This window comes from Protopterus annectens, chromosome 12.part0 (assembly GCF_019279795.1).
Source record: "Protopterus annectens isolate FY-2018-M chromosome 12.part0, PAN1.0, whole genome shotgun sequence".
Classification (NCBI taxonomy): domain Eukaryota; kingdom Metazoa; phylum Chordata; order Ceratodontiformes; family Protopteridae; genus Protopterus; species Protopterus annectens.
Window position 1 is genome coordinate 95,107,502 of NC_056746.1, and position 14,992 is coordinate 95,122,493.

The window sequence follows — 14,992 nt, forward strand, 5'->3', positions numbered from 1 at the left end:
TTTGATCAGGGTCTGGAGTCCCCAGTTTAGTTTAGTAAGAGCATATTTAGCATTTTGAGAGTTAAGTTTATTTGTATGTGATTTTTTTTCAATTATACAACCTGTTTATATTTACTTGGGTTCCACTATAGGAGGTTTAATCTTTAATTTTATGTAATATTTACTTAAGAGGAGAACAGATGCATCTTTGCAGCTATTTATATGTACAAAGAATTTGAAGGTAAAGGTGTCTGCATATGCATTTGGGTTATTAGGTTAGAGGTGGTTTGAATTTGGTCGGGTCATCATGTAGTTTTAGAACATTAGCCTTAGCATAATCTCTAAATACTCAGGTATTGGAAGATTCTTTCCATATCTGAACAGACAGGAAGTAACACGTGGGGAACAAAGCTGTCCCATATTGATAATGACAAAGACCTGGACTAACTGGTCCAGAGGGTTTGTATTGATGAAGTCCAAAATTTCTTGGCATACATGTTTGAGGCTGTAGAAGTCTCTCAATTTTAAAAGTCTCCTAGGAGAATAATGTTTGGCTTAATGAATAGGGATTCCATACTTGTTAGGACTGGAGGAATGGGATGATCAGGACAGACAGCATCATACGTAGCTGTGACATAAGGGGTTTTATTAATACTTAGCTGGACACAGAGGAGTTACAGGTCATAATCTTGTTTAATGAGTTTGGAGGCAAAATATCGAGATACCATCACCTTTACTGCCTTCATCAAATGTGGTGGGCCTGAACGTGTTGCAGACACTGAAACCCTCCATTGACGGGGTGCTTTCACAGCTCTTGAACCAGGTCTTCATGACAATGCATATATCGATGTTTTCCAGAGTAAGGAGTGCCTGTAGGGAGTGGTGTTTAACTTTTCTGTAAAAAAACATACATGTTCTTTTGTGCAGATTTCTGGCTAAAGAAGAGATAAAAAGAGGTAAGTTACCATTAATCACTTACTCTTTAAGAAGGCTTAAAAAATGTTAGTTCTACTACAAAAAGTCTTACCAAAATTTAAAGCTCACAATTACTGATACCATGGCTGCCATTTCAACAAAGACGACAAAGGAGGTAAAAGTAATCAATCATTTCTGATACTTGCAACAGTAGTCACAAGCAATTTTCTTTGGAGACATTGTTAGATTCACTACAAAACCCCAAAAATATCTTCAGTTGAGACAGAACACAATGAAAGGCACAGATGATGTCCATTAAAAACAGGGGGCTCCTAATATCCACTGCATGGAGGCATGCACCTCTAGAAATGTTTGACTGCTGAAAAAGATAACAGTGACATCTGCCTGTAGCTCTTTCCCATTCATTTTATAAATTCATGCATCAAAGACTTGTGTGGAACCATAGTAGGATCCACTGGATCATTTCTGATACACGTGTGCTTTGTTCAAGTAGACTTTCCCACTCCAAATTTACAAGGTTGCAAAAATTATTCTTATTAGTTAAAATGAAACTATCTACTTCAATTAAAGGCAACAAACTACAGCTGTTTAAGGCACCTACTTGCCGGCCCTGCATAATATAAATGGAAAACAAGTGCTTTGTGAAGTTTTACAGATGCAAAAATGTTTTAAGCCTGGACTGTTTTTGTACATGGTATATACTTATAATATATAATGTTCTACTTTTTTCTTACTGTCACACTAATAGTTTAACTATGCATTGATGAAAGGGTACACTTTTCCCCAATGTTAAAACAGTGTACCGTGTTACAGCAAAAAGATAATACTTGGAGAGACCCATAGGGAGAATACAGTACAGTTCTACAGTAATTAGTGTGAAAAATATGAAATCGTAAACATGACTCAGTTCATCCTATAACTGCATAAGTTTTGTTTTAAATTCAGATATCAGCATGGTTCATTGGAAGTTTCACTTTCTCACAAATAAATTAATGTAAAATTCCATCCATAGGTCATTGCTAGAGTTGTTAACGGGTGTAATTACCTGCAGGGTTATAACCTGTGCACTACTCAAAATGCATTATGCAAACAAAGCTAAAAATGATCACTTATGCATATTTTGTAATACTAATCCATTGATCATCTGTGTCACAGTCATTCTAAAGAATTTGAACTGGACACGTCATATACTGGACAAGTTCCATTAAAACACAAGACAGTTATTTTTTCTATCTTCTGCTGATGTTTCTTCTTATTTCAGAAAAAGATGAAATTAACTTTCTCAATGAAGTTGCTCGCTTAATTATTCTGCAAGGCTCCATCAACCTTGTCTGAAAGGAAGAAAAAAAAAAAGAAAAAAACTGAAAAGGTTCTTCGCTGAAATTAATTGTATTAAAATACATTGTTTAAATATGTATAAACCCAAATCTTAGAACAAAGCAAAGAAACTCCCTATAAAAAGGAAAGCTACTAACGAACACAAACATGCCACTATTAAAAAAAAATTAAGTGTTCCGTTTCCTGGCATTCTGCTGTGTTTAAAAAAGTAAATAAGTTAAAAATAGATCTACAAGGAAATAGCAATTTTCAGAAAATCTGGACTCAAAATTCAACTAAAACTACCAATTCCCACAACAATACAAACAGTTCTGAACCTTCACATATTGCAAAAACTCAATATTTTTCAGGGAACAGTGCCTTCTGCACTCATTTATTTTGCATTTGCAGGAAAGTCAGACTGGGTGAAACCCATTTTCAGCAGAGGCCCGGGGAGAAAAGCTCCACATACAAACAATGTAAGAATGACATACAAAGTTTACATGTACATATGCTAAATCAATACACCAAATATAGCTTGACAAGAAACAAAATACAGTAGAATTAGCTATACTTAATACATACGATCAATCACTGTACCTTGTTGCAATAAGCACATGTTTAACAAGTCAAGCAGCATTCATTCTTATACACAATCCTTGTATACAGTGGTTTTCTACTAAAATGTTATGAAATTCTGAAACTGACAGTAGAAACGCATTTTGAAATATAAGTAGTGAACATACCTCTCAACCTGGAAACATCAAAAATCTGGACAAGGCCCATGAAAAATAGGTACAAATCTGTACACGGATTAGCATAGAATTTGCATACATAATCATGTAACTCCACCCACTCCAATGGAATTGTGGGATATGAGCTTTTAAACACAAACTGTAGAACAGACAACCATTCCAATCTCACACACACACACACACACACACACACACACACACACACACACACACACACACACACAAACACACAAACACACAAACACACAAACACACAAACACACAAACACACAAACACACAAACACACAAACACACAAACACACAAACACACAAACACACAAACACACAAACACACAAACACACACGATAACCCCTGTAACAATATGAGGTTTATTTGATATGCAGTTAAGTTCCAGTACAGCAAACTGTTAGATTAGGGACCGAAGCTCATCAGTAGACATACTGCATTTCATTTAAGTACTCACCAAAACGTACTCCTGTTTCCTTATCCACAATATAAACTGACCCAGCATATCTATGGCATCATTAGCACAATAAAGACTAATACTAACTGTCAGTTTCATCATACTTTGGTGGAATTTCATTAGTTTTTACAGCTTTATGGCTCAACTCTACCTTGTGTAACCCACACAAAGCTTTTCACTAAAATGCTGGAAAAAATACTTCGACATTCACTAATCTATTAACTCTTTACTGCTTACTAGGAATACACATTAGGCAGAAACTGTTTTGTTTCATATTGGCCACTAGAAAATATTGGGTTACAAAAATGAAATTATTTTTATTTACTTACTTACGGGTGTCCAACTGCAGACCCAACCTGTTGAAGTGCAATCTCATCTGCTATGATGGATGCTCTATAATCAGAATAAAGGCTCAGTGCTACAAAAAATCTGTTACTTGGCTGACAAAGCTTTCACTTCAAAGCCAGTAATATACACATGTTGGAATTCTATGCAGAGATCATACCAACAATCTGTATGTACCCCTTAATGCATCACAAGGGCTTTACAGGTATGCAGTCAGCAAACTTTCCTTGGCTCCCACCAATACAGAAGTCACCAATATGAAGAGACAAAAAAATTCATTTTAAAATGCTGTGAACTAACTCAGTATTCTGTAAGCCATAGTAGATACAGCATTCTGTTTGAGAAACTGAATAGAACACATTTATGCATAACGATTTTCACCCCAAAATCTGTATTTAATGATGTCAAACCATTTACAGACAAATCTTTCATATTTAAAAAATGTTGAAATGTTTACCAATGCTGCTTATTTTTATTCATCACAGACCCACAAAGACCTTATGCAGCTTCAGAATCATAGCTTGTACACCTATCCATTAATTATACACCAAGATCTCTCTCTGCAAAGCCTTTTTCATATGTTGGTGAGAATATTCTAGAGATTCTGAAATTAATATGGTCTCCATCTTTGTCTGCGCGGTTTCATTATTAATATAATACATAACTGGATACCTTTTCACTGAACTTAATCTTCCTAGAAATAATAGACCAAAATGGCATATTGTTGAATGGTCCCAGTATCATTAAACACAGAAGCGTTATTTTCACAAGGGGAAAGTTTCTCTGTCACCCAAACCATGCTACTTCTATGAGACAACATGAAGCTATATAACTTTGTAAACAGGCAAACAATGTATTCCATCTTCCCCATGCTTGTCTGCCCTATTTGTCATATATAAGCGACAGGGATGGGTGATAATGGAGAAGCCACAACTTTGCTAGCGCTGCACAGGTATCAGAATGTAACGGCAGTAGTGCCATGTTTAATAGTTGCCATGTTAACATTCGGACAGGTCTTGGAAAGCGATAGTGTGGCTCAGTCTGTTTCTGTCTGCTATGCCATTCTTCTCAAGTGTTCTGATTTTGGGCCTTTATGCACCATTATCTTTCCCCTTTTCCCCGGATTCTTGTGCTAAGAGGCTGAAACTATGCACAGCACACTGGCTGTTGTAAAGATAGTACAGAACTGAACCCTGGCATACCACATTTAAACTCAACTGATCTGCTACAGATATATCTTATTCAGTATCAATATTTTCCTAAAAGATTAACTTTAATGAGCAGATATGAAGTGTAATGTCTAGTATTTCATTACACATAGCTGTCAACCTTCTGTTTTCAAAATGTGGATCACTCTTTTCAAAATATGGAACAAACACACAAAATGTGGAACAGTTACCAACAGGCAGCAGTAGCATCAACAAGGAAGCTCATATCATTAGTTATAAACTGTTTCTCATACTACACACAGACACGCACACACACACAAAGACACACACACACACAAAGACACACACACACACACACACACACACACACAAAGACACACACACACACACAAAGACACACACACACACACACAAAGACACACACACACACACAAAGACACACACACACACACAAAGACACACACACAAAGACACACACACAAAGACACACACACAAAGACACACACACAAAGACACACACACAAAGACACACACACTTCCCTGAACATAATTAAATACATTTCCTTACTTCTTACTGCAGAAATCTTTCCGTTCAGGTTAAATACATTCAAACATAATCAAATACATTTCCTTACTGCAGAAATCTTTCCATTCAGGTTAAATCCATTCAGCAGTTCATCCTTTCCATTCCATTCCTGCTTGCAGGCCAATTTCCTTACTGCAGAAATCTTTCTGTTTAAGGTAGTTAAATCCATTCCTTACTGCAGAAATCTGTTCAGGTTAAATCCATTCAGTCCTTTCCATTCCCGCTCGCAGGCCAGCCGGAAATGTGTGCACGATGTGAGGTCCTTGTGCTCAGTTCCGACATGCTGTTATCCCTGATGGAGCTGGCGTCATCGTGCACATGATGATGTCATCTCACAAAGCGCGAAAAAGCACGAAAAATAGACAAACGAAAAAAAATCAGAAATGAAGGGGTGCGACTTAGGAATCGTGGCACCCTTCATTTGGACCCCAAAACTCGGTAAAAAGTGAGTAATTCGGTACGGTTGGGAGGTATGGTAGTGAAGATGAAGGTTTTGACCAACAGAAGTTGAGGGGGATATAGAGGTAGTTGTGTAAGACAGTAAGAGATGCAGTCAAGGAAGAAAATATTTGTAAGAGAGGTGGAGGTTAGTTACAGCAGATATTGATTACTATAGGGTATTACAGCAGATATTGATTACTATAGGGTATAGAGGTGTGTTGTAGAGGTCTAAGCTAAGCAGGACTTTTGCATGAGCAGAGCCATGCATTAGACAATTGTGTTTTTAGCAACCTTTTAAAAATGAGCAGTGTTAGTAGTAGATCTGACTTTCAGGGACTGAATTCCAGATTTTAGCTACATGATTTGAGAAAGGCTCCAGCAGTATTATTGGCTTTGTTTACTTTTAATAGTGATTTATTGGTGGAGCATAATACTCTGTTATTGGAGTAAGGTTCAGTTATATATTCAATTATAACTTTTTTTTCCCTGGCTGGTAGAATAGTTTATGAGCGGTTATCAGCTGACTGTAGGCTAGCAGATGTGGAACTTCGAACCAGGAAAGCTGTTTCAGGGCTAGACAGTGGAGTGATCAATATTAACAAACAGCAGCAAATGTTGCTACTTTATTACAAGAAGCTTCAAGTTTTCCTAGGTCTGTATTCTTTAGGTTGGAGAGTATGACTGAAGCATAAAGGACAGTGGAGAGAAGGTGAGCTCTTGCAATGGCTATCCTAGTATGGTTGGTTAAGAATTTTTTTTTATCTGCTTTCTAGGTTGTGATATGTGTAGGTCAAATTTCAAGTTGTTAGTCATGACACCCAAGAGTTTTGTAGAGGACACTAATGTAATAGTGGTATTACCTGTAGCTTTGATTAGGAAAGGGGGGGAGGGGCACTGGCTCTAGTGGGATGGAAGATACTAAGTTTGGTTTTGCTGGGGGTTAAGTACGAGTTGAGATTCTGAAAGTCAGGATTCAATAGCAGATATGGACTTTTGGGTTACATCTTGAAGTTCCTGTATGGAAGGGGCAGCACATAAGAGTGGAGTCATCAACTTACTGGACTAAGGAGGCAAGGGGTGTAGCTGTGTTAAGGTTAGTATTGAACAGAGTAAAGAAAAGGTGGCCAAGAATAGAACTTTGTGGTACTCCCAGTGTGACTGGAAGTAGACAGGAGAGGTTTTTCCCATTTTACAGCTTGTTGGCATCCTATTAGAAAGTTTCTAAACCACATGAGTGCACACAGACTGAGATTTAGGGCAGAGAGTCAGTAATTTGTTGTGGGAGACCGTGCTGAAAGCTTTTGACAGATCAAGAATGATGGTAGAGACTATTTTGCCTTTGTTCCTATATTGATTAATAGTTTTAGTGAAGCTAAGTAGGGCAGTTGTACTATGATAAGGTCTAAATCCATGTTGTGATTTGGCTAACAGGTTATTTGTGGAGAGGTAGTTCAGAAGTTGAGAATATACACACTTTTCCAGACTTTTGGATAGTGGTGATAGAATGGCAATAGGCCTGTAATTTGAAAGCTCTGTAGAGATACCATCTTTATGAAGAGGGATTATGCATGATACTTTGCAGACAGATGGGATTTTCTGCTCGGTAACAGACAATTGACAAGAATGGAGACAGGTTAAGAAATAGCGTCAGCAGATAGCTTTAGATATTCAGCTGGTAGGGTGTTAGCTGCTATAGTTGCTGGTTTAAGTTTTCTGAGAAGTTTCTTTATTACTACATGATACAACATGGAAGAAGAATGTATTGAATTGTTTTTTTTTTTTTTGCTGTTACGATTGCGGTTATTGGGGAGGAGCAGCTATTTTTGGAGTTTGAAAGTATGCTTTCAGTGAAGACTTTATTAAATTGTTCTGTTATAGTACCTAGAGATTGTCTGAGGAAGAGGGATATGGGGTTGATGCTTGGCCTGGATGTAAGAATGATTTTACTGCTGTCCAGAATTTGTATGGGTTATTTTTATGTTTCATTTGGATATTGGTGTTGTAGTTTATTTTATCCTGTGTTTTTTGGCCTTGCTTCTGAGTTCTTGATATGCTAGTCAATTACTTTGAGATTTCTTTCTATACCGTGTTTCCCAGACCTTATTCCTCACGGAGTACAGCTCTAGTTTCCTTAGTTAACCAAGGTGCATAACCTGACTTTAACCTTATTGTCCAGAATTATGCTAATTTAATAAAGTATTCTCAGGAAGGTGAAATTGAAATAACCAACAGCCTCATCTAGGGGCAAATCCTTTACAGGAGTCCAGTTACAGTGACAGAGTACTGTTATAATGGTTTGGTTGTTAAAGTTTTTTTATTACACAAAATGGCAATAAATGGTGTGTTTAAAGGGGATATGTACATTGCCTAAGAAAGTAGGTTGGCATGTGGTCACCAAGACTGTCAGGGAGGCAGCCATAATATTGTGACAGGGATGGTTTATTAGAGTCCAGTCTAGGATGGACTGCCTATTTGAGGTTTTGTCTGTTCTAGTGGGACTTTATCCAACTCAAAGACATGTAAGTTTACACAGTTAGTGGAATTCTCTGAATTGCAAGTGAGACAGTCTGTATTAAAATCACCCATGATGATTGTTTCCTGGGTTCACGTTTTAGAAGTCCAGTGAAGGACATGCTCTACAGTGGTCAGGTTATTAGCACGTGGAATATATGTTCCTAATATGACTAAGTATTTTTTGGAATAGGTTCATAGGTTCATACTAGGGTATCTGCCCTGGGGCAATTATAAGTCTAGCCCGATTCTGTATGGCTTACGCCACCCCTTGATTTGAGTATACTGTGCCCTTTTTAAGGTTCAGTTTATTGTGCCTCTGTCTAATAGTGACACGGGAGTAATCCCTGGGACAAACCTACGATCCCCCATCCACTTATCGAGATTCTTCTTGAAGAGATTCAGTGAGGTGCTCTGCCTCACATGAACTGGAATTCTATTCCAGAGCGAAGGGAGCCTCTGGGTTATGAACCTGCCCCTCCAGCAAGTTCTATTTATTTCTGTGCTGAGGTTCAAGTCCCTCGAGCATGTGGCTCTAAGGGATTTAGATTTACTGAGGTGGAGCATGTCCATTAATTCTGGACTTGACATAGCTTTGTATGTCAAGCATAGATCGCCTCGAAGTAGGCGGTATGCAACTGAGTAGAGCTGGAGTTTTTTTAACCGAGCAGCATATGGCATCTGTTTGAGACCCTTGATCCTCTTGGTGAGATACTTCTGGGGTCTTTCTAATTGCTGCAGGTGTCAGGTAAGGTACATCCCAAAAGGGGCATTGTATTCGATGATGGGCCTGATGAGGGATGAATAAAGGTGCACGATTACCTCTCTTGATCTAGATGTGAAACCCTTCGTGATGAGGTGGGCTACGTAGAAGGTCTTTCTAACCACTTTGGCAATGTGGTTTTCAAAGGAGAGATTGCTATCAACTTGGGTCCCCAGGTCCCTAATAACTTTCTCTGTACTTAATGGGTTTCGGCCTATGTGGTAATTTGTGGGCACATTGTTTTTGCCAAAGGGTATGACTATACATTTTTTGGCATTTAGCTTTAAACCATGGCGCTGGCACCAATTATCGGTCTCTGTGAGACCTTTTTGAAGGATGTTTGTGTCAGCTGGAGAGTTGATTATGGCGCCCAGTTTGCAGTCGTCTGCGAACTTGGTGAGCCATAGTCCTCCCACGTTTGCCTGTACCTCGGAAAAGTATATACCGAACAAGAGTGGTTCCAGGACAGAACCATGTGGGACGCCACTTGTGACCGGTTTCGAGTCTGACATGGCTCCAGCAACTCTCACTCTGTGGGTTCTGTCTTTGAGCCAGTTTGCGACCCATCTTGTGACATAGGGGTTTATATTTAAGCTGGATAGCTTATCTATGATGCCCGAGTGGGGTATTGTGTCACATGCCTTTGCAAGGTCCAGATAGGCTGTGTGGACTACCTTCCCTTCATCTATGGCTTTGGTGACTGTTTCGAAGAAGTCAACCAGGTTCAAAAGGCAGGATCTGCCCTTGACAAAGCCGAACTGTGTAGGATCTAGTGTCTGTAGGTCCCCAATGTCTTTGTTTATGAGCTCCATGATGATCCTCTCCATAGCCTTGCAGACTAAGCTAGTCAGGCTTATGGGGCGATAGTTTCCAGGGTCCGTAGAGGCTCCACCTTTGTGGAGTGGGACCACTGTTGCTGTATGCCATTCTGTGGGCATATATCCTGTAGTGAGGCTGAGATTGTATAGCTGTTTTATTTGAGGGATTAGTTCCTCTTGTGGTTCATGTAGGACGCAACCTGGGACGCCATCTGGTCCCATGGAAGCAGTGTTTTTTGCTTTGGAGAGGGCAGCCTTCACCTGAGCATCTGAGATGTTTGGGAGGCAGCCCTCTGCCGGATAGATACTTGCTCTTTTGGGGGGGAGAAGTTTGCACTGAACCTTTTTGCCAGGATATTGGCGATGTCTGTGGGTTCAGTGTATTTTTTGTCGTTTAGAATCAACTCAGAACAAGTCTGGGAGTTGCATCCCAGGTTTCTAACACAACTGAAAAAAGCCTTATGATGGTCTTTGGTGTCCTGTGCAATTTTTCTCTCGAAGCTGGCCTTGGAGGATTTTATGAGGGATCGTAATTTTTTGCTAGTACTGATCAGAGATGCCTTCCCTATTAGGGATTTTGCTCTATCATGTAGTAGCTTCCTCCTTCTGTTGTACAGTTTATTTATGGCAGGGGTCCACCAGACTGGGCCTTTGGATGATTGGTTTTGTTTGGGATAGCATGATTCATGCATTCTTGGAGATGTCCGTAGAATGCATTTATATAGGATTCTGCAATTTGGGCTGTAGTTTCCACTGGCCCTGGGGCCTTGAAGGATTTCACTTCAGTTTTGAGAAGTGAGAAGTTCGCTTTTGAGAAGTTTTTCACTGTGGTTTTCTGGGCTGGGGGTAGGGTCGGGATGTGGACATCCAGTGAAATGAATTTATGGTCTGATCTTACCAATGAGGGATATACTTCTGGTGTGGAGCATAGAGTCCCCATGTTGGTAATGATCAGGTCTAGTATGTTGTCCCTTCTTTTGGGAGTGGTGGCTAGTTGTTCCATAGCATCTGAGTTTATAATTTCCAGGAATCTTTGGGCTAAGGTGCTGGGGCTTGAGTAGTGCTCCCAGTCAATGTTTGGGTAGTTGAAGTCACCCAATATAATGGTGTTCGGAGAGATCTTCATGTTCTCCAATGTTTTCAGGAAAGCCGAATGGGATTCCTGACTTTGAGAGGGTGGTCTGTAGGATGCTATAAACTGAAAAGCAGTCTTGCCCACTGTTAGTTGCACATGGATGGTCTCCGATACTTTGTGCAATGCCACTAACCTGGAGGTGTGGATATCCTTGATAAATATGGAAACTCCCCCTCCTTTTGTGGTTCGGTCCGGGTTTTGGGGCCGAAAAGCATGATATGAGGTATAGCCTGGTAGTGCTGGGGTGCTCTCTGGAGCCTTGAATCAGGTTTCTGTCACTGCACAGATATCGATGTTCTCCATACTAAGGAGAGCTTCGAGTGCGTGCATCTTGTGGTTAAGACTTCTGGCGTTTAGCAGCATTACCCTTAGTTTCTTGTTCCTTGTGCTGTCTATGGGGGTGGGTTTGACTTTTGAGCCTTGCCTAAAAAAGGCACTATGGGGGTGGCAAGAGCCTTTGCCAATATCCGAAAGCCCAGTGGTGACAGGTGCAAGCCGTCCCTAGCGAAGCAACGTGGCTTGTCGAGCATGTCATCCCAGGCTGACAGACACTGGATCCCCTTTGAATGATACCAAAATTTTAGCCAATTGTTAAAATCGATCATTTTGTCTTTGTACTGTGGCATCATTCTAGGTGAGGGTAAGATGCTGCTCAAGGTCAAGGTCATACCAGCCTGGGCTACATGATCAGAGAGCTCCTCTGTCTCTTTTCATGTAATCCAGGGAGGTACGTCTCAGGTCATTCACACCAGCTTGTACAATGACGGAGTCATATTTGTATTTGCTTTGGAGTGACCTGAGTGCTTGCGTTATGTGGCGGATCCTAGCACCCGACAGGCAGCTCACCATGACCTTCTCTTTATTCAGCCTGGTGAGCGGGACGTCAGTGTGTCTGACAATAGAGTCACCTATAACAAGAGTATCAGGTGTGTTATTCAGCCTTAAGGGCTGTGGCTGCTTGGCACACTGACTTTGTGGGTTATGTGTTGTGTGTGTTTTGTTTTGAGGTAGCGTTTGCTTGGATGTCTGCTTTGGAGGTCTCTGTTGCTTAGGTAGATTTTTATGTAGAGCCTCCGAGTATGTTTTTGTGTATTTATGTGTGTTTGGTTCGCTGATGTGGTGGGACTATGTGATACTGGAATTGTGTTGTGTGAGGCTACCTTCTCCTCCTGACTGGTTACACCAGTTTTGAGATGAGAGAGCTCAGCCTCCAGTTTGGCTAAATAGTTGCATCTCTCACATATATTTGAACCTGTTTGGAGGAGGAGAGGGTTGTCCGTGTACATGAGACAGTTGTAACATTGCCTCAAAATTCCCAGATTCACCAGCTGGACTGGAGAGGAAACCATTGACTGACCTTTGGACATGCTAGAGTAATAGGGAAACTGAATTTAAGACGGACCAATAGAGGACAGGGTAATCGTAGAGAGTATAACAGTAAGTAGTGCTTATGGTTTAATAATGCTAACTTGTAGGATTACTTAATTGGACCAGTGAAGGGCCTTAGAATGAGAATATGGTGTTTAAATTGAGAGAGAGAGCAGTTCTAAGGGGAAAAAGTGAAGAGCAGACTTTGTGGAGCCAGGAATAGTTTAAACCCAATTAGGCGGCGCTGCCCGTTGTTGCCCTATGCTCAAAAACGCGCAAAACCGCACAAAAGAGGGTTTTAAGAGAGGAAGATGAAGGAGTTTTGGAATTGACCCAAAATGGCCAATAAAACTACAGTTTCAAGTCAGTAACCACTCCCACAGGGGCAGGCAGGCTGCTCAATGTTTTCAACAGAGAGACTTTCCTTTAGCCCAAGCAAAAAATGGCCACACAGAAACTTACAAACAGTTCAAGAACAGCAAGCCTGTAACTGAACTTTTTTAAATCTCAGAAAAGTGGGAAAAAAGCAAGATTTTTTTTGTTTTTGTTTTTTCAGAGATAGCAGAGGTTAACAAGTATCAACAAGTTTTAACAGTGCAGTAAATGACCCCACACAAGAGTGCTAGGCCAAAGACAGATAAAATGCAAGTTTTGAGAAAAAACGATTTTAAAAATAAGTGCAAACAGGAAATTCAGTAAACAGCTCTAGGTTGTGCTCTAAATACAGTTACTAATGCAGAAATCAAATTTAACAAGCCAGAAAATGCTCAAAATAGGCGGCTATGCAGAAAAACTTAGCAAATAAACAAAGGAAAAATACTTAGTCTCAAAAGTGGCTCCTTTCTTCTTTCAGTGTTTTCTCCTCTTGGTGGGTGCTTCACCAACAGCCAACAAGCCTGAAAAGATGCCAAAACCATGAGGCAACCAGGTTTTAAGAGAGGAAGATGGAGTTTTGGAATTAATTTTTAGCTTAGTGCAGATTATTTCGGCATTATTAAAATCTGGGGTAGTCTGATCTGATGGTTGTAATATGCAGTTATGTTTAGATAGGAAGGCAATTCCTCCACCTCTTTTGGCCTTTCTCGCTGTCTGAAGAGTATTGTAACCTGGAGGAATAACTTGTCATCAATACCTGGTTTCAGGCAGGTTTCCGTCAGTAGTACTACATCTGGTGAATAGAGTGGGAGGATAGCATGGAGCTCCTAAATTTTACTAAGGACACTTCTGAGGTTTATATTTCGGAGTAGCAGATCAGATCCCTTTCTAGGTAAGTTTAGCATACTATGAGGCAGGGGGAAGGCTGTGTGTGTGTAGGTTATGGGGACAGAGTTAGGATGGACATCACCACTAATTGCAAGGTGGGATGCTACGTTTGCCAGAGTGTTAAGGAATTTGGTTAAGTACTTACTGTATCTAAGGGAGACATGTGGTAAGACCTGATGGGGTGTTATGGTAAAGACTGTATGCTTGCAGATGCCTGGAGATATGTGGAGATGTGTGCGTTTTAGTTGGTGTGGGATAGCTGGAGGTTTACTTGGGAGTGCCAGGAGGGTAAATGAGTTGTTAGAGAGTTATGAGTGCTACAGTTTGTAGGGATATCATTTCTGTTATATTTCTGTTATATATTAATTCTTTAGTAGAAAGATTTAGTTATCAAAAAGAAGTTGTGTTTTACCACATCATTCCATCTGTGTTGTTCATTTTCATTCATTCATTACATGTGGGTTCGGAGCAGATCCTCGGTTCCAAATCGGCCATTTCTCCAAGCCCACACCAGCCAGAAACTCTCAAGCTAAGTCTTTCCCACAGTGCCCTTCTCCACATTACCTCAGATCGAGTTTGCCTAGAACACAGGACAGATTATAAAGAGAAACCAGAGGCTTCCTCTGAGCAGCTTCCTTATCAGGATTAAAGGACCATAATTGAACTTCCAAGAGTCTTAGGAGGGGGAAGGTGGGAGAGATTTAATGAACGAATGAAGATGAACAACACAGATGGAATGTTATGGTAATACATAACTTCTTTATCTGATGTTGTTAATCTTCATTCCTTACATGTGGGACAGACTCCCTAGCTACCCTGTTTCCTGGAAGGCCTTATGGAAGAATGTTCCTGAGTATCAATGAACCAAAAGCAGCTCTTCCCCTTGAGACCATGTCCAATTTGTAATCTGTGATAAAGGTATGAAAAGAGGACCATGTTGCTGCTGCGCAAAGGTCATCCATGGAAGTCCTTGCATGAAAAGCTACAGAGGTTGACACTGACCTTGTGGAATGTGCCTTGATCAGAGAAGGAATAGTAACTTTATGATGGTATACATAGGTGATGCAATCTCTTAGCCACTTAGATAATGTAACCTTAGAAACTGATTTTCCCATTTTGGGACCAGAATAGGAGGTAAAAA

General features: G+C 40.2%; 1 protein-coding gene across 2 annotated transcripts in view; it reads right to left on the reverse strand.

Moving 5' to 3' along the window:
* Positions 1-608: 608 nt before the first annotated feature.
* The window catches only part of MSRB1 (methionine sulfoxide reductase B1), a 128,812-nt gene continuing 114,428 nt past the window's right edge, over positions 609-14,992 (reverse strand). Inside the window, exon 4 of one of the 2 annotated variants that reach the window (XM_044089109.1) lies at positions 609-914. In XM_044089109.1, coding sequence (XP_043945044.1) covers positions 673-914 — 242 coding nt within the window. In that variant the 3' untranslated portion in view covers positions 609-672. Of the gene's footprint in view, positions 915-1,826; positions 2,247-14,992 lie in introns of those variants that run through there. The other variant, XM_044089110.1, reaches the window with a different exon arrangement.